Consider the following 25,649-nt stretch of genomic DNA (forward strand, 5'->3'; position numbering starts at 1 on the left):
TCTTCGACGAGTCCTGTTTCATTGATGTGATAGCAGCATTCCTCCACCGCATAGGCTGCCCGTTGGCGTCTGTTAGGACCGAGTATTGAGCTGCCATCTACGAAGAGGGTGCGGTCCGGGTTTGAAAGAGGGGTGTCAAGGAGTCCCTCTCTCGGCGGGCTGAGGGCCTCCACGACTTGGGGGCAGGAGTGGGAAGGGGAGGTCCCGGTATCAGAGATAGGCAAGAGGGAGTTCTTTTGGTCAGTGATTTTGGCTGAGCAGTTATTTTGCTGGTTGTACCTGGGGTCACTTATGCAGTGAAGTAGGAGAGAAGGGCGAGTCCAAATGCAGAATGGCTTCACCCTTGCCTCCTATTTCATTATCTCATGGAAGGGTCTTTCATTGGCAAAAGCTAACCAGAACCTAGCTGGCAAGAGACTCCTGGAAATGTAGGTTTTCTGGCTTCCAGTAGTATAGGGAAGAAAATAGAAACTTAGGTGTGGACATAAGTACCTATCTCAAAGGAAGTTGAAATGATTAATGAGATATTATGTACAAATTGCATATATTACGGTTCCTAGCACATAGAAAACACTAAAAAAGTGGTAGTGCTATATGTATTTGTGGATATAAATACATGTTCATAATAGTCACTTTAAATGTATTTACCTTGCCTCTGTTAAATAGTTCTTTACAAACTAGAATGTTTTTCATTTTCCTTCCTATCTTCTCTTAGACTACATTAAGAGCTCCATATAGAATATTTTCTGATTTATTTCAAAATATTTAGCTGACAGAAGTAGATTTTTAAGATTTTTGTCTTATAACATGTCCTAAAAATGTAAATATAGCATGTCAGCAGCTTTTAACATATTTCACTTTGCTCCCATGGCTATAACATGAGTTGCTGCTTGTCTACACCTTAGTTGATGAAGTCTACTAAATACGAGTGTCCCAATGACTAACTTTCATTTCGTTATTATGTTTTCTTGTTGTTGCCCAAATTTCGGAGCTTTAAAGTATCATGAAGTTGGCATTAACATAAATCTTGGGGATGACAGTAGCATTGAAATTTCTTCACGAAAGCAGCTTCAGATCGGAGATTTTCATTCCGCCAGTCTTGGCTAACTTCTCAGACTTCCTTGCAGCAGTCACCAGATGGTCTCCCATTTCTCGGAACTCAGACGATTTTTCCACTGAGGCCAGATTTTGAGGTCCATCCACAAAGGCAGTTTCTGGCTAAAAGAACCTTCTCTAAATTTGGTGTTCCCATGGGCTTGCTCAACGCTGAATAATGCCACTGAGTGGTAGGAAATGAATTGGAAAAGTGAGAATGAAATGCAAAAATGGGGAAAAAAATCCTGTACAAGAAACTGGGAAGCATTCCCACTCACCTTTGTCTAGACGGTTGTCAAGTTGTAGCAGCACAATTTGCATTAGATAACCCACCCCTCTGCTCTTGTGCTCTGTCAAATATACACTGGTGGGTCCACTACCCGTGGCCTTACCCTACATGTAATTGTCTCACTTCATATTTGTCCTTGTACTTGAAGCATCATTAGGCAGATGCATTTAAAATAATTGAGTGGTTCCTATTGTCTTTATGATGAAACTTACACCTCTTGCCATGGTGGTCAAGGCCTTTCCTATTTGACTCTTTGCTACCTTTCCAGCCAGCCTAAACTCCTGGTACTCTCCAGCTCATGTTGGATATCACCACCCACACCCATCCACGGCGCACCACCAATAATCAACAACCACTGACCACACTCACCAGCCCTAACTACCCCCATTAAGCCCTGCTTACTAGGTCTGTCCATTAGCTCCACTCCACCACCAGCCATACCCCAGCAGTCCTGGTCACCACTGCAGTCTCTGCCCACCTGATATGTCTGCCAGCAGCAGCCCTATTTACTCTGACTCCCTCTTTCACAACCTTTTGACTTAGTGCTGTTGATTCTCCTTAATATCTCATGAAATGTCTCATGCATCAGTCCCCTTCTCTCTTATTCTCCCACCTTGCTCTGGATCACACCACCACTCGCTCTCACCTGCAACACTGCACTGGCCTCCTGACTAGGCTCCCTGCCTCCAAGTTAGCCTCCCTCCAATCCATCCCATACACACTGTTAAAGTGATCTTTCTGACATCTGAATATGACCCTGTCTTCCTTCTTAGGACAAATTGTGTTGACCATTAGAGCTGTCCACTAAATATATCTGGCTCCCCACGCTTCTAGGCACATAGGATCGCACTTCCTCACCCTCTTGAAGTTAAGCGTGGACATGACTTGCTTTAGTCGTAAAATGTGAGCAGAAGTGATGCATGGCATCTTGGGGCAGAAACTTTAAGAGCTGGTGTACAATTCACCCTATTCTCTGTCCCTCTGGTTCCAGATGGTAGCTACTCTGTTGGTCTGAGTCCACAAGTGAAGGGCCCCCAGACTACCCACAATAGATACGTGGCTTCAGTAAGAAATAAACCTTGTTGTTTTAAGTCACTGACTGGAGTTTTTACTGCAGCAGAATCTGGCACGCTCTGAGGTAAAGCTCAAACCCCTTAGCACGATACTGATAATCTTTTATAATCTGACCTCTACCTTCCAATCTCATTTTAAACTATTCCTCTCCCCACATCCTATGCTCCAGCCAAACTGTTGTTCCTGGTATGCGTTCTCGTGCTTTCTTGCTTCGGTTGTTTGCTTTTCCACCTCTGCTTTCAACTCAGCATGTCCAAAACCAACCTCTCCCTCGTTAGACTTCCATAAGCATAATATCTGGATCATTTTCCTATTTATATCAGAGTTTCTTATATATATATCTTACGTACTGTGTTTGCCTGGAATCTCATGTCAGCGCTTGTGTCTAAATCATCTTGGTATACATCTATAATGTTTAGAACAAAGCCCTTCATCTTGTTAGTGCTTAAATATTTGTCAAATGAGTGTACTGTGTTCCTGAAATACAGGATAATTATAATATTTGTCTTAATTTTTGTTGTAGGTTTTTTTTTTTTTTTAAAGAATAGCTGTAGTGAGGTATAACTGATAGACAAAAAACCTGCCCATGTTAAATGTATACAACTGATGAGTTTGGACATATGCATATACCTGTGATACTATCATTACAATCGGGGTAATAAACATATCAGTCACTTCCAACAGTTTCCTTTTGTGTGTGTGTGTGTGTGTGTGTGTGTGTGATAAGAACACCTAGCATGAGATCTACCCTCTTAACAAAATTTTAAGGGCACAGTACTGGGTTGTTACCTACAGGCACTGTGTTGTACAGCAGATCTCTAGAACTTGTTCATCTTGCATAACTGAAACTTTATACCCATTGAAGAGTCACTCCCCTTTTCCCCCTCCCCCTAGCCCTTAGCAACCACCATTCTAAGCTTTGCTTCTAGGAGTTTGACTACTTTAGATGCCTCATTTAAGTGGAGTCATATAGCATCTGTCCTCCTGAGACTGGCTTATTTCACTTAACATAATGTCGTCAAGGTTCATCCATGTTATCCCAAATAGTAGGATTTCCTTCTTTTTTTAAGGCTGAATAATGTTCCATTACACACACACACACACACACACACACACACACACACACACATTCTCTTTATCCATTCATGTATCGATGGACATTTAGGTTGTTTCCATACCTTGACTACTGTGAATAATAGTCGAGTTTGTTTTATGTGACTGGGTGGATTAGGGAGCAGCTCTGATAAAGTGTAGGGAAACTCACTAGGGGGATGGGATGGAGAAGGAAATAGAGGAGGGAACGATGGAATTGATGCATTATTACCTGGCATCTGCTCAAAACCTAATACTGTGCTAGGCACTGTGAATAATTTCTAGAAAGAAGACACTATTTTTGACCCCTATGAATTTACCCTATGGTTTGGTGACAAAGCATTATATGCACGAAGGCATACAAAACCAGTGGAGATTACAGTACAGATTTAAGTTACTAAAATCCTGTTCTAGACAGTGAATGTTCAACTATTTCTGCAATGTGCTACTGTATCTCTAAGGCTATTGCAAAAATTTTCTAGCAACATTGGTGACAGTTTACCTCAATTAAAAACTTGTCATGCATTTCAATTTAGGGAGAGGGAGCAATTCACAAAATCATGATTGTTGTAAAACCAATCCATGACCAGTGGCATGCTCTTATGAATTTGAAAACACTGGATGAGTTGAAACTTGTTTCTACTAGGTTTTCTGTGACCAGGTAGCATTTTTAATCTCCAAAGCTCTTTGAAGCCATTTGACATGATTTGAATATATTGTATGTGTGGTGTAGTGGTCAGTGGTGATAAATGTTTAGCAGTTATTCTAGGGGTCTGCCAGACCATGATTGCCAATTGCTGTGGTGTAAAAACTTCCACCATGGCCAATCTTAAACTACCAACTGAACATCACTGAATGTGGAGTTGGGAAGAGATGTGTACAATCAGCTTTCAAAAGCCCCTGCAAGCAGGCCCCCCAGCACACCACTCTGGGGGCGTTGTGAGTGGTGAGGAGGGAGGCAGAATGAGGAATGAGGGTGGGCAGGGATATAAACAAGCAAAGGAATAGCTTTAAAAACTCTAAAGGAAGAAGCAAGGTCAGAGGTTTGGATAATTTTGAACTACCTAATCAGTTTCCTGAAAAACAGAGTTATTGTTAAGCTGCACTGCTAAAGGTGCTAGACTTCCCTCTGAGCTGCCTTGACAGTTGTGACAAATAACTTCAGCCTCTACTTTAGGAGATTTTTAAGTACTGAATGTACATTTTTAAGAAGTTGCTCACTGTGAAACTAATCTATGGTGATACAAATCAGAATAGTGGTTAGCTCTTTGGAGGGGGCACAGGGGAGCTTTCTGGGGTGCTGAAAACTTTCCACATCTTGATCTGGGTTATGATTACTTATATGTTCATTTTATCTCAATAATAAATAAACAGTCATGAAAAGCTGCTCACTTTGCACATCGTCCACCCACACCCCTGCAAAATGTTTCTTCTAGGTATATGTTAGGTAAAAAAAATAGTGGGGGGACTTCCCTGGTGGTCCAGTGGTTAAGAATTGGTCTTGCAATGCAGGTGACACTGGTTCGATCCCTAGTCAGGAAACTAAGATCCCACATGCTGCGGAGCAACTAAGCCCGCACACCACAACTACTGAGCCTGCATGCCACAACTAGAGAGCCTCAACTAAGACCCAGTGTAGCCAAAAATAAATAAATAAATAGATATTTAAGAAAATTATAAAAAAAATAGTGGGAAGGGAGTGGGAGGCAGGGAAGAAATACAAATTCTCTATTGGGTGATGTACATACCAATAACTGTGCTATATATGATGTATTTTTGCAGAGTGTACATTTCACAGAGTGCATTATTCATTACACACACGGTGGTGTTAGCTAGGAAATTGGGATCAGGTAAGTAACACCAGGAAGTAATGACTGTTGACATTACACGTAGTAATCTGTTTTCCTGGAACAAACTGCAAATGTATTCTGTTTGGAATTTAGTATTTTACATTTTATCCATAAAAATGACTTATGAGATTGGATCCATTAGTTTATTAGACTATCACAATCATTATTCCAAACTTATTTATATTGCAATCAGTAGAATGGGATGTCTCTTCCGAATAAGGAAATGAATATGAATGCCAAGGATTTTCTCTTATTTAATTTTAATAATTGTAACTCATCATATGTAATATGTATTTTTCATATTTATGCCTGTAAGTAAATTCTACCAGAGAAAATAGAAGAGGAGAAAGCCACATTAAAACTTGCAAACTGTTTCTCTCAGACGGTTTTTGGGCTTTATGTTTCCACAATGAAATGATCAGCATTAAGTCATGGTCCCTAAATGAGGGTCAGGTATGGGCCAGGAGTAATGAGCAAGGGCAGGCCCATGGCATGGCACTCATTGCTTAAACCGTTTCAGAGGAGCTTCGTATTTCATCAGGATGTTTGTTAAGGCTAGAGCTTCCAATCAAGACCTTGGAAGATCCTGGAATGGCAATTCCTTTTGGAAGCAGTGTTCAAAAATGTTGGGTGGGATGTTGTTGGCTTCATTGCCTCTGGAAATTAGCCAATCAGCAGGCTTGAAATTTTACTAACCATTCATCCCTTTAGTTTGTAGTATGACCTCTGTGGGATGGCCCAGTTGAAATATTCTGTCACTTATACGTGGTGTTTAGCAGGTTTCTTAGCATGTCTGTGCCTCAGTTTCCTCACTTGTAAAATGGAGAGAATGAGTACCTACATCACAGGCTTATGATGATTAGACATGTAAATATGCGTCTCACGTCAAGGCATGACTGATTTATCATATGGTCAAATCTTTCACCTAAAGGCACCATTTCAGAGGCAACACTCAGAAAGAATGAATTAAATCGGAAACCTCCATATGGTGCTCTGTCCTCCGTAGGAAGAATAGAGGGTTCAGGGAACAAAGAGTAGAATCAGGAATGTCCCCACTAACCATCACTCTGACTGACCTACTGGAGGATTTTTTGTTTCCTGTCCCTGCAACTAAGCTTTACAGTGTTAAGAGACCCTGGTCCCCAAAGGGGTTATACTCCCACCAGGGGCCATAACAAGGATCCCATTGACCTACAAGCTACGACTGACACTTAGCCCCTTTGGGTTCTTTGTGTTCAATGACTAGTAGCCAAGAAAACTCATCATCCTAACAGGCATAATTGAGCCTAATCAGGAGGAGGATAGAGGGATAATGTTCCATGAGAAGAGAGAGGAATATGTGTGGAACTCAGATGACCCACCCAGGTGCCCCCCCCCCACCATTCCCCAGTCCATTGTAACTGAATGAACACATGCAGCAACCCCAGTCTGAGGAGGGTATGACTTACCAGGGGTTCTGATCTCTCAGGAATGAGGGTTTGGTTTAAACTACCAGATAAGCCACCGAAACCTTCCAAAGTAAAAGCTGAGGGTGAGGGGAATTTAGAATGAATAGTGGAAGAGGGAGGCATTGAATACCAGTTGCAGTCCAAGACCAGCTGAAGTGGGAGGCTGTAGTTTATCGCACTTATCTCCCTCTTATTAGGCCCACAAGAGACTTGGATGGGCTTCTCCCTGAACATGTATGGAGACGTGGATCAGTGTGATACAGGGATGGGCTGTGGCAGACCTACAGATGTGTTACTCAGATCCCTCTTCTGAAAGGACTCACTGCCCAGCTGCTAGCACCTTCAGGGTTGGTCTCAGCTTTTGAGTCAAGGTCCTGGTCTTCTTGGAGCAGCCTCTGGCCAATGACTGAGCAAGGAAGTGGTACGAGAGCCTAGCCACTTCTGTCCAATGTAGGACTCCTCAAATGGGAATCTTTGCTTCAGAGTTTCCTTGTGGGGCTGGCAGAAACTTTCTCAGATCTGCATTGAGTCTGATGGTTCCCCCTACCCCAATCCTGCTTCCTCACTCTTCCTTTACGGATGTCACTCCCCAATAAATCTCAGTGTTTGCTTCCTGACAACCCGTCCTTCCTGCATTCTAGTGCCCTGTGAGGCCAGCTACTTCTGGATGGTGTGGCGTGTGGTATGACCAGTGAATCCCATGGTCATGGGCCTACTCCCATACCTCCTTTGTTGTGAAGTGGGATGTTGGATGCCTTGTGTGGAATTTCATACTTGTGGATCAAGCATTCCATAAGCCCCTGGACAGTGGTCCCGGCTGAGGTTCTGCAGATAGGAAAGACAAGCTCACACCCCCAAATAGGTATCTATCCTATGAGAATGAACTGTTGGCCCTTCTAAGATGGATATGGCCCATTGTAGTTAACTTGCTACCAAGTGGCTGATTGGCCCCTTTGGGGAATGGTGCTCTGCTCCGCAGGCCAGGGCAGATGATAGTGAAGGTTGTCCCTTGATTTGTTGAAAGAAATAGTAAAATGATAGCCAACACTTTCCAGCCCCCAGCAATAGAGGCAAAGCAATAGAGCTTAACCACCAGCAGCCAGGGGTTTGTAATTATTGTAACAACAGGCGAGATTAAAGTGGCAACTATGTAGGCCCGATCAGTAGAGAGCTAGAGATGGTTAATAAAACACAACATCTCTAAAAAAAAAAAATACACAGCGTCCCTAGAGGCAAAATAGATAGGCAAACAGGGTATTGCTTAACATATAGAATAAAATAAAAAGAGGAAGAACAAATGTGCTACCTTAACTATGAGTTTACACCCACTTCTGGGGGCCCTGCTAGGGTGTTAAGTCCCGTATCCTAAGAAAGTGCCTCCAAACCAACAAACTCTCCCTTGTTTGGTTTTGAGATAAAATACCTCTTGATGAAGCACCTTCAGAATCCAGTCTCATAGGTACTCCCCTGACTCCTGCCAGCACGTGCTGGTGAGGTCTCCCAGTCCCTTCCAGTCCCTTTCCTTCCCTATTAGGTCCAGCTTCTTCGTAGAAGGATAATGTTGCTTATAGACCTATGGCTTTGTGGGTGACAGACCTCTATTGTCTCTCATACAGAGGAAGCACTAGCTGTTTTTTGGGCAGAGTGGGCCACTTCTACAGGCCGAGAAGTTTTAGAGAAGACTGGAGAGTCAAAACCTTCAGGGGCACCCACTTAGACGTCCCCATCCCGTGTGTCAGTGTGCTGGGTTTTCGCACCTAGGACCTTGACCTCAGCAGAACATACCTGTCTCAGCTGAGCATTCAACGATCCTGGAAGTTCAGTCACCTTAATGATTGAATCCTGGGTTAGATCTTTGCTTTTTTATGCTCCCCATTGCCTGAAATGGAAGCTTCTTTGTAAGCTGGAGACTGTTGGCTTCTCATGTACGGTTTTTAATTGTTATTGGCCCTCAGCATTTTATTATCTGTTTTTGGGGCATCAAGGTCACTTAATAATAAGCACCAAATTCTATTTTCTTTATATTTATAATCTCCCATAGATTTCAAATGGCTGATCATTCCCAGCTAGTGCATCCTCTCCACTGGCACGTTTTTCCAAAATACCACAGGTGAAAGTTTAATAATTCGGTCGCCTGGTAGTAGGGGCCGTCTGTGTAAAAACTCCCACCAGGAAGACGGTCCTCAGTACCAGGCAAGTGGTGAGGGATCTGGTCCCCAAGCCCCATCTATGGCCTTCTTTCGTGGACCACTTCTGTTATCATGATAATGTTACAGATTGGACTCTCAGAGAAGCAGTTGCCGAGAAGAGTTAAGAGTGCAAAAGCTTTATTAGGTGTATGGTCAGGCCACTCAAGATGGCTGTTCTCTTGCTGTCTGTACTTCCCCCTGCTTGACCAATGCCTGCTTCACCTTCACCCTCCTCACAGGAATGTGCTTGCCCCTTGCCCCAGCTAGTGATTGTTCTCATATTTAGACCAGAATGACTCCACCTGCTAGTTTGTTAAAGGGAAACACCTGCCTTTGTGATGGTAATTAACCTGAGGGACTGTGAGGGACAAACCCTAGCTGCTGGTTTCCCTGGTAACTGATGAGCCAACCTGAGTCAATTTCCCCTATAAATGGTTGCCTCGTTCTCCGCTGAGTGGTGAAGATGGTTGCCGTGGCCTGTCTGCGGTACACAGTAGGGGTGTCGTTCCAGGACTCTTTGCTTCAGACATGTAAGATTTCCCCTGTCTAACAAACCATGGATGTCTCTGTTGCTGTCCCCAGGCTCTTCGGTTTCAGGCTGGACAACCACAAGGCTTGCAGGCCTGTGGAGCGCAGCCCAACATTAGGGAATAATGCCCGTGAAGGGATAGGGACAGAGAAGCAGGATTGAGCGGCGGGGGGGCCAGCAGACTGTGATGTGAATCTGACAAAGTCTCTGCCAGCCCAAGGCAAGAAAAGTCCTATATTGGGTACAAATAGCTAGGCTCTTGTACTACTGCTTTGCCTGGTTACTAGTTGGGGATTACCCTGAGACAGTGCGACTTTGATTATCACCACTTTGCTCTGTCATTGCCTGTGGGCTACCCCAACAAGAGTGTGACCTCGGTGCAAAAGCCCAGGCAGATTCTGGAGATGTTAACAGCTGGAGGCTGTCAGCTACCTACGAGGAGTCAGATGGCAGTAAGTTCTTTCTTTCCTTTTTTTTTTTTTTTTTTTTGTGGTAAGCGGGCCTCTCATTGTTGTGGCCTCTCCCGTTGCAGAGCACAGGCTCCGGACGCGCAGGCTCAGCGGCCGTGGCTCACGGGCCCAGCCGGTCCGCGGCATGTGGGATCCTCCCGGAGCGGGGCACGAACCTGTGTCCCCTGTATCGGCAGGCGAACTCTCAGCCACTGCGCCACCAGGGAAGCCCGCAGTAAGTCCTTTCTTGAAGAAGATATGAGGGGTGCATAACTATGGTCTGCTAATGGACTAGCCTAATACCATTGTGTATGAGCGAAATTTATTTGTTTGGATTAAAATTTATATTGCCCACCCACTATCCAGTGGTTGAGTCTCACAAAAGAGATTAGATTTGCACATCTGAGTGTCCTGTGAGTGAATGTATGACCTTCATAGAGTGCAGTAGCTTGGGGCATTGGCCAGGGAGGGCACCCATAGTGGTGATGATGACGACTAGTGATGATGACGCCACATCCGAAGGAACCTGAGGGCTTGGCTGCCTGTCTGGTAGGGGATGAGGTAAGGCTTATTTTGGGAGAAGAGAGACATTGAAAAGATGGCAGGCTATGGGAAACTTCCTTGGCTAACTGATTATGTGAAGGATGGGCCTCTTTGGACAGAAAACTTGTGTGTTTTTTCATTTTCTTTTTAAAAAATTTTTTATTGGAGTATAGTTGATTACAATGTTGTGTTAGTTTCTGCTGTACAGCAAAGTGAATCACTTATACATATACTTATATCCACTTGTTTTTAGATTCTTTTCCCATATAGGCCATTACAGTGTATTGAGTAGAGTTCCCTGTACTATACAGTAGATCTTTATTAGTTATCTATTTTATATATAGTAGCGTGTATATGTCAATCCCAATCTCCCAATTTATCCCTCCACCCTCTTTCCCCTCTTGGTTACCGTAAGTTTGTTTTCTACATCTGTGACTCTTGCTGTTTTGTAAATCAGTTCATTTGTACCATTTTTTAGATTCCACATATAAGTGATATCATATGATATTTGTATTTCTCTGACTTCCTTCACTCAGTATGACAATCTCTACATCCATCCATGTTGCTGCAAATGACATTATTTTGTTCTTTTTTTTTATGGCTGAGTACAGTATAAAGTGGCATCTCTTCTCTCTTCTCAGCACTACTTCCTAAGTTATGCCTCTGGGTTTTTTTTCCACTCTCACATTTCATTCATTTGTTCATTCATTTATTTGTTCAACAGACACAACTCTGTTTCAGTTATGGAAATGATTAAGAGAGAATCTGCCCATGGTCTAGCAGGGAAGACAATATATTGGATTGGCCAAAAAGTTCATTCGGGTTTTCTGTACGATGTTACAGAGTATATCTGTGTGTGTGTGTATATATATATATAGTGTGTATACACACACACACACACCAATATATCTCTGTAGTGCTGTGAAAGAGGCAAGCACTACTGAGATGGGACAACAGAGGTAGGGTCTCTAACTCAATCCTGAGGGGAGAGGCCAGTCAGGGAAGACTTCGCAGAGGAAAGGATGCCAATTTAGTCTTAAAGACAAGAGTATGAGTTAGTCAAGCATAAAAGTGAAGGGATGGAAATTCTAGGCAGATGGAGAAGCATGGTCAAAAACATGGACTCATGGAAAGACATAGCAAAGCCAGAAATTAAGTAGTTGAATATGTCTGGGTCTTAGTGGATATTTGTGATGAAGTGGAGAATGGAGGTGAAGAGGTGGTAAACAGTAAGACTGGAGAAATGGGCAGGAGGCAGATCATGAAGGGCTTTTTAAATGATAAACTAAGGTAATTTACTCTTATGCCATAGGGCATTAGGGACCCACTGATGCTGAGGAGTGACGAGATCAGAAAAATCATTCTGGCTGCAGTGCAGAGGGTGAATTAAAGGGATTAAAAACTAGAAAAAGGAGGAAAAACTAAGAGGCTATTGCATTAAGCCATCTAGAAAGTATTTCAAGCTCAAACTAAAGTAGAGATTCTTAGAAGTAGATGGATTTCAGAGAGATGGAGGGAGTAGAGTCATTAGGACTTGGCTGAGGGTAGATGAGGGAAGGAGCAGATAAGGTTGATTACTAGGTTTCGGGATTGGGTGACTAGGCTTGTGGTGATCGATCCCCTGTCCTCCTGTCTTCTCTGTGCGGCCCAACCCTCTGTGGTGATGGCGAGAGTAAAGGAAAGAAATCAAAAGAATGGGCTGCTTACAGTGCTCTGAACGCTTACACAAATACACAGACTTGGCTTTCTGTAAACTGAATACATCCGCCCATTCTTTGCCTGTTCTTTCTCTCATTCTATCCAGGTTCCACCTAGCATCTCCCTCAGGGTGATCAGAATCATCTCATATTATGTTTCAGGGAGTGGTTTGGGTAGCTTGTTCCTAGTTTGCATATTCCTTCTTTGGTGATAATACTAGTTGGTTTGCACTCATGTGGAAGAAAACCACGTTATGACTCCGGGATCCAAAACGATGAGAAGAGTCATAGCTTTTCACTGCATCTTACAGCTGTACAAGCTGACGGTAAACTGACTCATCTGTTTTTTCGTTGTCATTTGTGCTGTGGGTTCTCTTTTTGAGTGCAAGCCTACTTTTTTCTCGGATTGTCACATCTACCAATTTTAAAGTTTATTAGATTTATTCTTATATTCTATTTTATAGAATATAAGAATATACTGTAATTGGGGGAAAATGTGGGCCTTAGAGGGCTTTACCAGGTTTAGAGAGGGTTTCCCGTCTTTCAAGAAAACTAGCAATCTCAGGGGGGAAGACTGCAATGTTTGGAAATATTCGTAAAATTGTTTCACCCTGTCAGCCTTGCATTCAAGCTCCTTGAGAGCTGCCACCAGAGCTTTAATTGACTTGTTCAGGCTTAATGAATATTTATTAAGAAAAAGTTAAATCAACCATTTTGCTACAGGATTGAAGCTCAGTGAAACCACTGCAGGGATAATTTTGCCAAAGCTGCTGTCACGGGGAGAGGATTATTTTTGAGGCTGTCATTGCAGGTTCTTTTACACTTTTATAGCTAGGGCATCGTGAGTCAGTAAATAAGCAAATACCTCCTGCTTGGAGGGTGGGCAGTTTGGCAGGAAAGTGGTCATTCTGAGGTTTTCAACAGCTAGAGGCTAATAGGGGCCAGTGTGACTCCTTAGTTCAAAAGGCTCACAGCTTCTGAGGCACAAAGAGAAATTCAGTTAGATTCTACCTGATTACATTAGGAAGTGCAAATCCAAGTGAAGGGGCAGAGGGAAAGTCTTCATTTGGGGCTCTTTCTAGTTGTTTCTCTGAGCACAGGATTGGGCATGGATGGATGTAGATTCTTTCTAGTCATCATCTCCCTTGCTGCCGAGACTGCAAGCCCCTGAGGTCAGGAGCCAAGTGTGCTTTCCCCTCAGCCTGGAGAGGAGAGGAAGAGAGTGTAGGCTCTCCCCACAACCGTCTTGTCCAGGTGATGTTTGGTTACAAGGACAGCAATGGCTGTCAAAGAACTTGGGTATCCTGTCTATTCAAATGGGTTTGTGAACTCTCAAGTGTTGAGGATGCTAAGACAGTGGCGGTAGGTTGGGACAATGGCAGACACTCCTAATACCTTCCTCTATCCTGTCCTAACAACAGTGCCCTCCCAGGGAGCCTTCTGAGAAAGTCCAATTGCACCATCTTCACTGAATATAAATGGTTTGTCCATGATTCTTAGTCTTAGATGTAAGGGAAGTCTCCTAGCAACCTCATTCTTTCACACTCAGGCCTGGAGGCAAGTTCCAGTAATTCTCAGTGCCACCAACCACTCTCTTCCAAGACCTTGCTTTTTTTTTTTTTTTAACATAAATTTATTTATTTATTTTTGGCTGCATTAGGTCTTTGTTTCTACACATGGGCTTTCTTTAGTTGCGTTGAGCAGGGGCTACTCTTCACTGTGGTGCATGGGCCTCTCATTGCGGTGGCCTCTCTTGTTGTGGAGCATGGGCTCTAGGTGCGCAGGCTTCGGTAGTTGTGGCACGTGGGCTCAGTAGTTGTGGCATGTGGGCTCAGTAGTTGTGGCTCACGGGCTCTAGAGTGCAGGCTCAGTAGTTGTGGCGCATGGGCTTAGTTGCTCCGCAGCATGTGGGATCTTCCCAGACCAGGGCTCGAACCCATGTCCCCTGCATTGGCAGGTGGATTCTTAACCACTGCGCCACCAGGGAAGCCCGACCTTGCCTTTTCTTTAGTCTAGATCGATAGGGGTGATACTGTGAGTCCTCCCAGTAACCCCAGATTCAAAAGAAATTTCCTGATGGGACGTTAAGTTCTGTGTGTTCCCACAACTGAATGCAGATATATTGTCGCTGAGTTTTATATCTGCCAAGTGATCTGGTAATAAATGGATGCCCAGGAAGCCCAGTTCAATAGGGTGAGGATACGAGGGGAGGGGTATGGCCGAGAGTAGCTGAACAGCTGGCTCAGATTTTGAAAGTAAACTCTCCAACTGATAATAGGCTTTGGTGGTTTATGACCCTATGAGACATGTCAGTGCATCTTCTGCTTCACTGAGTCTGGACTCTGAGGAATAATGGTTTTGCTTCTTGCTTCTCCATTTGTTCTCATCTTTTTCTATGTTCATCTTCCCAAGTCACAGTTGGCCCTTTCTCACTACCCAATACCAGGAAGGTGATATATAGGACCATTTCTTCCACGATCCTACCAAGGTTTCCTTACCTACATTTGCCCTTCCTGTTTGGAGACTGTCCTATAGACAGAGTGTGATCAGATGTGAGTGTTAACAGGGCAAGAAAACCAATGCAGAGACCAAGAGGCATTCTCCTCTTGTGCACAGGGGGAGTGTGACATCTGAAGGGCAAAGACTGTTTGGCAGACCTGGTTGGCGAGTCTGATCCTATGTGTAAGCAAGATATATAGCTACCTATGGTCTAACTTGAGAAAGACTAAAAGCACCTCTTGCTTCTCCCTTCCTCCCAGGAGCAAAACACTCAACCCCCACCTAAACCCAAGTTGTGCTCCACTGTCCACTGCCACAGCACCTGAGATGAACTTCTTTGAGGAAAGGAACTGGAGTTCCTGTTAAAATAGAAATCTGTTATTTTGTAAGACTTGGAGACATTTGGTACTTGAACTGATTTCAGCAGCCACCAAGGGGACCACTGCTGTAATCTAGTCACTGAATCTGCTCCCTAGAGAGTCATTCTCTTCTGGGGGCTGCTACAGGTGTCCTAATCAAAGAAAAGGAAAGCACTTGAAGAGTTATAAAGTGTGAGTGTTTCACCAGATAAATGGCATTTCAGAGGACAGTGAAAATGATAGTAATATGCTGAAGCCTGCAGGCCAAACTGACTGCCTCGTGTTTATCAGCCTACACTTTCTAATCTTCTGAGAGTTTCCCTTTCCCGCTCCTATCTTTCTCTCGCCAAGGCCTTGTGTTCCTTGCTCCCTAACTCCCTAACCCCAGATATCTTTATTTCCCTAGCATCTCAGCTGCACTCTTCTTCCTTTCTGGCTTAGTTTCAAATTATCCCTTCTCTTTCTCCTATCATTACCCCCTGTTTTCTTTGGTGATCATCATCTAAAACTGGTCTGTATTTAAACACTTGCTTTATTTGTTGGATACAACTATATTGCATGTTCAGTACATATAATTTAGATTAGATCATTAGCCTTTTGTTTCTCTCTCAGAAGCATTCTAAGATCAAGTCTAATCCTAAATTCAGGATTTCTTTCTCCACTCTAGATCAGTGGACCTGGGTGGAGTAAAGATTTTCCAGTGGGACATTAGGTTATCATCAGTACTGAAGGCAGCAGCACAAAACGTAGCCAATTAACTAGGAGGACTAAGACACATACTTGTAATGACATGGGAAAGCAGTTGGAAGTGTTTTTTTTTTTTTTTTTTTTTTGCGGTATGCGGGCCTCTCACTGTTGCGGCCTCTCCCGTTGCGGAGCACAGGCTCCGGACGCGCAGGCTCAGCGGCCATGGCTCACGGGCCCAGCCGCTCCGCGGCACGTGGGATCTTCCCGGACCGGGGCACGAACCCGCGTCCCCTGCATCGGCAGGCGGACTCTCAACCACTGCTCCACCAGGGAAGCCCGGAAGTGTTTTTGAAGATCATCAATCCTGAGTTTGGGCACTTCCTCAGGAGGCCAGATCTGGCAATGGGAGGATGGGAGATCAGGGTTAGGGTCAAGGCAAGTGTCTGAGGAGAGGGTCCCAAGGGGTGGAGGAGATGATCACTGGTGGTGATCCTGCAGTTGGGGTGGGGAGAGGCATAATCCTTTGTGAAGATCACCTGTCACGTGACTGTACATCATTGGTAAGGCTTCTGGTGGCAAGTAAATTGGTGACTAATAACTTCTTGGCACCTGCACCCAAGTAAAGTTTAAACAGCCAAAGCCCAGAGACAGAATTCTTTCTTTACAATTTTATTTACAAAATGTATTAAAACTTTGTACAATACCTCATGGCAATGAGGCTCCGTAATTTACGCCCACACATGCAATTTACGCTTTTACGGCCATTAGTTTGCTTGGCAATGTTTCTGTTCACTGAAGTACAGCTTTAACAACAAAAAGAAAATAATTGGAAAAAAAAATCTTCAAGTGACTACCGCCAAACTCCCGTAGCTTGAAGTTAGTAGCAGAAATTTGAAGCAATCAATGTTTCTTTAAACATGCAAGTTTTTAAAAAATAACAAACCAATTTACCCGCCTCTTCATTCCCAGTGAAGTTTCCTCTCTGAAAAATTGATTTGAGTCAGCTAACATCCACTTCTCTTTAAACAGTGCCTATGAGAAGTTTGTGTGTAGGTCGGTTAGCTTCCCGCGCCGGAACATCATAGCATTCAGAAGTTGAAAAATCAGTTTCGTGAAAACAAAACAAAAACACAACAGCTTTCCTTTTTTGTTCAATACCATTTAAAATTTGACAGGTGAGTCGTTTGCTTATGACACAATTTTTTGGAATGAAAGTTTATATTACACTTTTCTGGAAACTTTTCGTTGGAAATGAGACTTGTACCTTTCTTTTCTGAAGACGAGCAAATGTGCAGCAAGTCAACTAGAGCATCTAAGGGCCACACTTGGGAAATGAATTTGAGCTCCCAGTTTTTACTGTCTGGAAACTTCCCAGTGCACGTCACTGATGAGAGCAAACTACTGAACTACAGAAAGCATACGTCGTTCTATTGGAGGTAATTAGTGAGCGGAGACTATTTCCTCTGACTGTTCTGATGATGCCAATGGCAGGTACGCAGTTAGTTACTTGATAGCCCGTGGAGCAGTGGAGCGATCTTCGGAGTCAGTAGAGAGACTGCTCCAAGCATGGACCTGGGAATGAGGCTGAGGCCCTCGGTTTAGCAGTAGGTTTGGGAATGCATTTTAGTCTTTGCAAACTAGAAAAGGACACATGCAGTCTGACGGAGAGCCATGGGCAATCACAGGCAACAGCTGGTAAGACAGACCTAGCAAGAGTAAAAGTTAGATGAGAACTGTGGTCTGAACCCACTGGCCCGCCTTGCAATGCGGTCCTGTCCCCGTGGTGTACGCTTGAAAGGCATACTTAGCAGAGAAAGCAGAGCTAAACACAGTGTTGTTTCTGAGAAAGATATTCCAAACACATTTGGGAGTGTCGGCAGCATTTCCCTCACCTCAATGCTAAATACTCAGCTGTCGTGACTTAAAACGCACACTGAAGCAAGAAAAACAGATCTGTGAGCTGAAATTCCAGGCTTCTCAGAAAGCCCCGGGATCCGTTTTTAGGAAAGCACCGAGAGGTATGCTTAATAGTGCCCGTCCCTTGCTACACACAAGTCAATTTCGAAAGCTATGTGAATCCCTTCACCGAGTGGGAAGTTAGCAAAGCATTTTCACAAAACCATTTCAAAACACAGAAGTCACTGTTCAGTCCCTTTTCCAAAGTGTTTCAGTTTTCTTAAGTGTTGCATTTACATTCTAAAGATATACACATTTCAGCAAAGTTGAAAGGAAATAGGGTGCACAGAACATCACCACCAACAGGAAATACCAAAAACATCTGGTCAGCAGATCCTAGAAGAAATGCCAGTCTGTCCTCCCAGACAGGGAGTCAGATTTGTTTTTTTTAAATCAGGAGGAATTATTTAAATCAGGAATAATTATTTTAGCTAAGATGGGCCGATTTGCTGAATTGGAATTTTAAATTTGTCTGTGTGTGTGTGTGTTAAAGAACATGGTGTTTGTATACTGTGCAGTGGTATCAAAGAATGGCTTTTGTTGAATTGACTTTTTTTAAAATAAGATTAGTTTTCGCATACTGGAATCTTGCATGTCCATTTTTTTGTTGATTTTATTTTAATTTTTTCAAGCAAAGCAAAAAGATTTCAATGATGATTTGCATTGTCGCGAGTCTCAGAGTATTCCATAAGGCACTGAAGGAAAAAAAAAATCAGTTTTTCCTATTGAAAGGTCATTGCACCATCAGCAATATTCGTGTCATGCCCGACACCAAGGAGAGTGAAATCTGGCTCAGGATCCTTGAAGCAGCCACGTTTTCGGTGATTCCTCTTGTCACTTGCCTCCAGTGGGAAGGGATCTGCAAAGGCAAGGGGGAAATTTAAGTTTGAACGGGCTTTCTATTGGGAATGGAAGTTTACTATGGCTCAGTCTATCCTGGACAAAAACCACGGCTCTTTTCTCACACTGGCATCTCTGAGGCTGCACCCTGCTTGATTGGCTTTAGCCAACAGATCTGTTTAAATTCTTTCACTTGAAGCAAATGCTTTGCAATAGGTTAAATTAGGTTCATTTTTTTACTATGCATTGTACCAAGGAATACACGGGCATTGCATGATGTCTAACTCAAAAAGCGTTCATCACTTAGGGTGTAGGTATACTAGAAAGCCTTCGTGGCATTTCAATATAGATACTCAGGACAACGACACTGTAGAGTATATTCTGATTGCAGAACCTGTGACAGGACTGTTTACCTAGGACAGAGTGGAAGCAGTGTTCTACGGCTCGCTCAATTGAAATCCATTTGACTGCTCATTGCCAGAAAGGTCACAGCTTGTTTCTCTTCATATCTACAACCTTAGTTATTAAAGTCAGAAAATAGCACATGGACTGTAAAGAGACAGCACATTCCAGGAAGAGGCCAGAACAGTGATACCCATGAAGGGGATTGGCTTCCATGGGGGTGTTTGCCTTGATATTATGGGCCTGATTGCGATGTTGATGCTGCCCTCCTTTTGGAGGCATTAACTAGTGCAGGGAGTTCATTTGCCCCCAACTCTGAAAACTTAAGACCACTTTCATGCCTCCTTTTCAAGCTCACATCCATCCTCTCCATCCTTTCCCTCTACACTAATGGGACCCTTCTTTTTCTCATGAGCTAATGCTGAATTTTATCCCAAAGGAATGACATGATCATTATCTACCACTGGCCCTGGAATAAAAGTATCTGTAAGAAGAATGTCAAAGATGCATCTGAAGGCCAAAAGCCCCAAAGAAGCAGAATAAGACTAACATAGAAGTGGGTAAACCTCTTCCTTGGAATCACTATGGTCCAGAATCATATCTATCTCAGAAGTTTGGGGAAAGCTTATGTCTATGACAGGAAGATCAACCCTCTTCTCTCTCTATTGGCCATGGGATGTCATTTCCCACCTGCATAACTTTGGGAAAGCCACCTAATCTCTCAATGCCTCTGTTTCCTGTTTTTAAATGGGGGTAGATGAGATATTACCACTGAAGGAAAGGTCCTCTGGGAACAAAGAACATCACCCCTTCAGTTATCTAGAATGTTTTCCACTTAACGTAAGATGAACTCTTTAAAGCAGGAACGCTTCCCCAGCAAGAATGTCTATGGCTGCAGAAGGAAAATTGATTCTTTCGAAATGGGCGGCATGAACAAAGTTAATATTTTCTAGGAAGACTAAACAGAACTGTATTAGAGGAAAAATGGAAATCTTTTTCCTTAACCTCAGGCATTTTGAGGTCTTGAAAATAAGAAGGATTTCAAAAATATTGAAGAAACCAAAGAAGCCAGAAGTAGTTGTGAACAGCAATGAGGAAATGGGAAGGAATTTCTTAAAGCAACGAGCAGAGTGAGCCCTAGGGTGCAGTGAATCTGGAACGCCTGATGGTTGGTCACCTGCCCAGGCACCCTGGGGGCCCCACTTCCAGTGGGTGGCCAGTAACCCAAACAGGCAGCAGGTCATCAAGAGGCCGTCTGCTCCCCAGTGGGTGCTGGATCTGAGGCGTGTGTTCCCACAGTGAGTCCAATAACCCGGACTCTACTCTCAGCCATGGCAAATGAGAGATGACCCCCTTCTCTTTCAAGGATGTCTTTTTGTTAACTAGATTCCACCTAGATCATATTTTTGCAGCTGATTTGCACTTGAGTCATTCTTCCTGAAGAATTACTGGTACCATAAACTGCTAAGGCTGGCTCTGATAATAGCAATAGAAGTAAAATCTCAGGGTGCTTCTCCATCTCTGCGCCCCTGAATGGACCCTGACAGATCTAGGCCAGCTCAGAGAACCGGAAGCCTGATAACTAGGTAACAAGTCAGAAGGCACTAGGAGATATTCCAGAACTTCTTGGGAAATAAAAGATGAGTGAGCAAAGACCAACATTCCCCTAACGTTACATCACCACACTGGCTGAGGACAGCAGAGCGGTTTCTATTTCCTGCTCAGCCTGCTTTGTGCCTCGACTGACACATGTCAGGTTTCTTCTGGCATCCTCTGAGGCTTTTCCTCCTTGTCTTTCCCTCCATGACCTACACATTTACACATATATCCATCCCTCCTAAGGGCACCATTGATGATCTCTTGGCATCACTTATTAAACAGACATTTGCTCTTTAGGTGTCCCTGCTCGGAAAGGAGAAGTGAAGCCATGTAGAGCAGAGTATATCCCACATTCTCTCAGATCAATCGTACTACACCATGGATTCCTATATTTTTCAGGCCCAGAACAATACCCATAGTACAAATCCTTATCTCAACCCTTCTAGGATCACCATATGGGGGAATCAACTTGGTCATTAATTCACGAGCCCATTCTTTTTTCTTCTCCACTATGGGAAAACTCAGCACCCTCACGCCACTCTGTCCACATTTCTTTCATAAGATAGAATCCAACGTGGCTCCAAACTACCTATTTTAGGTATTTCCTGAAATCAAATTGAAAAATAAATTGGACAGTTCTTTTGAAATATATCAACATTTTTAGTTTTTTTTTTTTAATAAGCAGTTTCTACTTTCACAGGGGGAAAAAAATGGTCTTCTTATCCTAAAACTGTCTTCATATGTAACACTGGCCATCACTAAGATGACACTGAACTTTGCAATGGCTTGTTTGCGGAGGCTTTCCCCAGGTTTTCATCCTAGGGATGATTGCCAAGGTGCTAGCTAACTGGGCTGTAACCACGTTGGCATCGATGTCTATTTGAGTGTGATTTTTGCCTCAGTTAGCCCGAATTTTGCTTCACAAAATGGGTCAGCCAAGATGACGAAAGGAAAGCCAGAGTACCAGAAGTTGTGGCAAGTTAATTTCTTATGCTCTTCCCCCAGGTTTAATGTTCTCGGCCTCCACTTCAGGACTGTAGCATTCTGCCCAAATTGCTGATCCCAGTTTGGTTTCCCTCTCTCCCTCTCTCCCCTCCTCTGTGTCTGTCTGCCTTTTTGTCACTCTCCTTCCCTTTCTCCCTCCCCCTTCCTTCAATTCCTTAAGTTACATCCTCTGAGACAGCTTTCTCTAGAATCTTACTGCTCCCTAGACCAGCAGCATCAACACGGCCTGTGAGCTTGTGAGAACTGTAGAACCTCAGGCCCCATCCCAGAGCAGCTGCCTCAGGACCTGCATTTTTATAAGATCCCCAGGTGGTTCATATGCATATTGCCAGTTGGGAAGCACTGCTCTGGGCCTTTAATGAGAGACTGAGGCTATAGGAGTTGGGGAGCAGGGACATAGATTCTCAGATGGAATGGCTGATAATAAAGAGGGTCTGGAGGCTGTGTGACCCTAAGCCCTGTTACAGAAAGCTTCCTTTTGGGGAACGTAGGAGCGATTGAATATACACCCTCATGTCAAGTGCATAAGAAGGAGGGCAAATGGAGGCTTGGTGAAGTCTCTCAAGACATTTTTGTAAAGAAGTGAGACATAGACTTAGGATCTGCTCTCCATTTGACAGGATCCCACTGGGGTTTCAAGGTTTCTGGAGAGCACCGGGCCACGCGTAGAGAGCGGTGGCGTGGTTTAGTGAAGAATACAGCTACAGGAGGAAGAAGAGCTGGGTTCTAGTCCCAGAACTGCCACTGCCTAGCTGTGTTGCCTTTAGCAAGTCATTTGATGTGGCTGGTACCTCGTTACCTGAAAGGGGAAATATTTTCTGCCCCATTACCTCAACTGAGGCAATAGATGTGAGAGCACTTGGAAAACTGATATGCAGATTTCAGGTGTATTATTTCTTTGGATGCCAATATCTCAGAATTTGGGATAAGTAAGCTAGGCTGAAATCACCCATGTACTCTCTTATGAGAAAGCAATAACATGCCCCCAATTGTAATGGGCCTATATAACCTACTCAAGAGTAAAATATTTTAAGCACGCTGGAACATGAAATGCTTGCATGCAAACAGTGCTAATTGCAGATGAATCCACGTATTGTCCATTCAACAATGCAATGGGAACACTTTGTTAGTGGGTTAGTCGGTGGCAAAAGGCTGCAGCCTGCAGCAGGAAAGAACAACCAGCAACTTCATCAAACAAGATAATGCCTTCCATGGTGAGGACAAATGATTTATGTGGATGAAATATCATTTAAAAATTGGCTGAATTTAGATCCGCACCATGAAATATAAGGTCAAAACACAGATGCATTTGTAGAAATTCAAACACATGGACATTGACTCAAGAGGTCAAAAATCTACCTAGAATAAGGGCTACGAAGTTTCTAATTGTTCTGTTCCACTTCGGATAGGTGTGTTACTGATGACAGATGCACGTGAAGGTAACAAAACTATTTTCTCTTAAACACTTCCAGAATGGAGATGTTATCCTAACTCAAGCTTGCCTTTGAACATGTCTGAGTTATTGGTGAGTTTTAGCTATAGCTGCCAGAATCAAGGTGGCATCAGTCAGGTTCATTTAAGTATGAATCTGGGAACAGCCAGCAGCAGGGAACCTAGACTGTCCTTTGGGAGACACTTACCTCAATGAACATCAGTTCCAAGAAAGGGACAACAAAGGAACTCAAAGATTAAAGAAATTGTCTCAGGCTTATACTTAAGAGATCCACCACACCCCTGTAGAAGCACTACCTTTCTCAAGGTAGCAGCTCCCCATTTCCATTCCTCATTTTAACATCAGTTCCAGAGAGCTGCTTTCTCTAGAGCTTCACTGTCCAATATGGTAGTCACCAGCCACATGTGACTATGGAACACTTGATATGTGGCTAGTGTGAATTGACATGTGCCATAAGTATAGAAGACACCCCTGATTTCTAAGACTTAGTATGAAGAAAAGAATGTAAGGGCTTCCCTGGTGGCGCAGTGGTTGAGAGTCCGCCTGCCGATGCAGGGGACACGGGTTTGTGCCCCGGTCCGGGAAGATCCCACATGCCGCGGAGCGGCTGGGCCCGTGAGCCACGGCTGCTGAGCCTGCGCGTCCGGAGCCTGTGCTCCACAACGGGAGAGGCCACAGCAGTGAGAGGCCCGTGTACCACACACACACACACACACAAAATATATATATATAAAAGAATGTAAAACACTTCATTCACTCTTTACATTGATAACAAGTTGAAATGATAATACTTCGAATATACTGGGATAAATGAAATATATCATTAAATTAATTTTGCTTGTGTTACTTTAGAAAATGGCTAGAAGAGCACTTAAAATTACACATGTGGTTCACATGTGGCTTGCAAATGTTCCCACTGAACAGTGCTGCTCTAGAGAATTTCTTTTTCCTTTTGGGTCGCAGACCACAATTTAATTACAACTATGCTATTAGGAAAGCACCACTGTCTGACAAGAAAGCACAACCATTATTTTCAAAGAATCAAATGGTTGCAAAGAATAGACAATTCCTGAAACAACAAACCAAACTGAAAGACAACAAGAAAAGAAAAAGAGATTGACATACAGTAACATAAACTGATTAGTTTACTAGACCTTAACCGTACCCCTAGATCTTAACACTCTCTGTTCCATACACGTTGTAGCCTTCTCTGTATGTAGCGTAATTTTGAGTGTTGGTGGCAGGAGCAGGCTTAAAGTTTTGGGTGTTCTTTGTGAGTTTCATGCGTTTGGACTCTGCCCGTGATTTGTAACAGAATTCTATCAAAGCCACCATCATGGCCAGCCCCAGACCTCCGACAAGTATATAGAAAACGCCTGCCACATTGCTCAGGCTCAGAGCGCTGGTCTTGTCCTAAGAGAAATGAACAAGGTGATTAGTTCTTGGGGAAAACAAAGACAATGGGACATTATAATGCATTGCAACAGTATATGATAGTTCTAAGTTGTAAAATAGCTAAACATTGATGTAAATGCTATGACTCAACTCTGGCAACTGGCTGATGTTTCACAATGGCCAGCAAGATGGTAGATGGTGCTTCTGTTGACAGTTGTGGTCCTCCCCTAAATGTTCTTTTAGTTTGACTCCTTAAATCCATTAGTACCTCCAGATGGTGTCAACAACTAAATAAACAGCACTCGGCCATGGGAGCAAAAGTGGAAACACAAGCACAACTTAGTCCTCTGCCGGCTTCGATAAACACCATTTGCCAGAGTTGAGCTGTGACATCATCTCTGTCGATGTAACACTCTTTTCATTTGGGAACTTGAAGCACTCTTTCCCCTCTCTGCCCCGCAACACCTCTTTCTCCCTTGTCAACAACTGGTCTTTAAGATGACAGGTGAGAACGTTAGAGGTTCCTGATATTCATATCTGGGGAGTTACCTCACAAGGGTTTGTTTTAAAAGGATTAACTCTCCCCTTTCACCCAGTGGCTGAGAAATTGCTCCTTTGAGGACTGGTTGCTAAGGCCTCATCCTCAGCGCAGCAAGTCTTTGTGCTGCGGGAACAAGGGCACAGCACAAAGAATTGGCTCTGTTCCCTCTTCCTGAGAGTTTAAGGACCCGCTGGGTCCTGAATTGGCTCCATACAAATCAGAAAACTTTTCCAGGAGGCTGATGATTAAAAAAAAAATCCGGCTCATTTTTAGCTTTTACTCCAGGGAATGTAGAGAATAATTAGGAAAAAAACCCAAAACAAAACACCCCTATACTCATCTGCTCTCTATTTAAAATGAGGGGAACATCGAGGAAGCCGGTCAGTGACTTTCAGGTCAAACTGCAAATCTGACTAAGCTATCTGCCTGTATGAAAAAGCAGAAACTGAACTGCTGAACAACGGAAAGAAAAAAGTTGGTGCCTTGAGCCCTACCTTGAGGTAGGACACAGCAAGGGCCAGGAGCCTTTCTTTGAAAAAAATAAAATAAAGTAGCATTTTGTAGTCTTTTTAGAGGGAATGTAACCATTTTGCTGCTGAATACAACGGAATGGAATACCCAAATTGTCAAGCCAGTGAATTGAGTATCTTATTCAAAT

The 25,649-nt window shown here is 43.5% G+C and overlaps 1 protein-coding gene across 1 annotated transcript in view; it reads right to left on the bottom strand.

Annotated features, from left to right (window-relative positions):
• Positions 1–16,525: 16,525 nt before the first annotated feature.
• The window catches only part of GRIA3 (glutamate ionotropic receptor AMPA type subunit 3), a 291,583-nt gene continuing 282,459 nt past the window's right edge, over positions 16,526–25,649 (bottom strand). The window contains exons 15-16 of the mRNA XM_027092323.1: positions 24,221–24,468; positions 16,526–18,615 (exon numbers count right to left, since the gene is read on the bottom strand). Coding sequence (XP_026948124.1) covers positions 24,223–24,468 — 246 coding nt within the window. The 3' untranslated portion in view covers positions 16,526–18,615; positions 24,221–24,222. The remainder of the gene's footprint in view (positions 18,616–24,220; positions 24,469–25,649) is intronic.

The sequence above is a fragment of the Aethalodelphis obliquidens genome, unplaced genomic scaffold, assembly GCF_003676395.1.
Source record: "Aethalodelphis obliquidens isolate GAN/ISIS:26980383/991018 unplaced genomic scaffold, ASM367639v1 scaffold77, whole genome shotgun sequence".
NCBI classification, from domain to species: domain Eukaryota; kingdom Metazoa; phylum Chordata; class Mammalia; order Artiodactyla; family Delphinidae; genus Aethalodelphis; species Aethalodelphis obliquidens.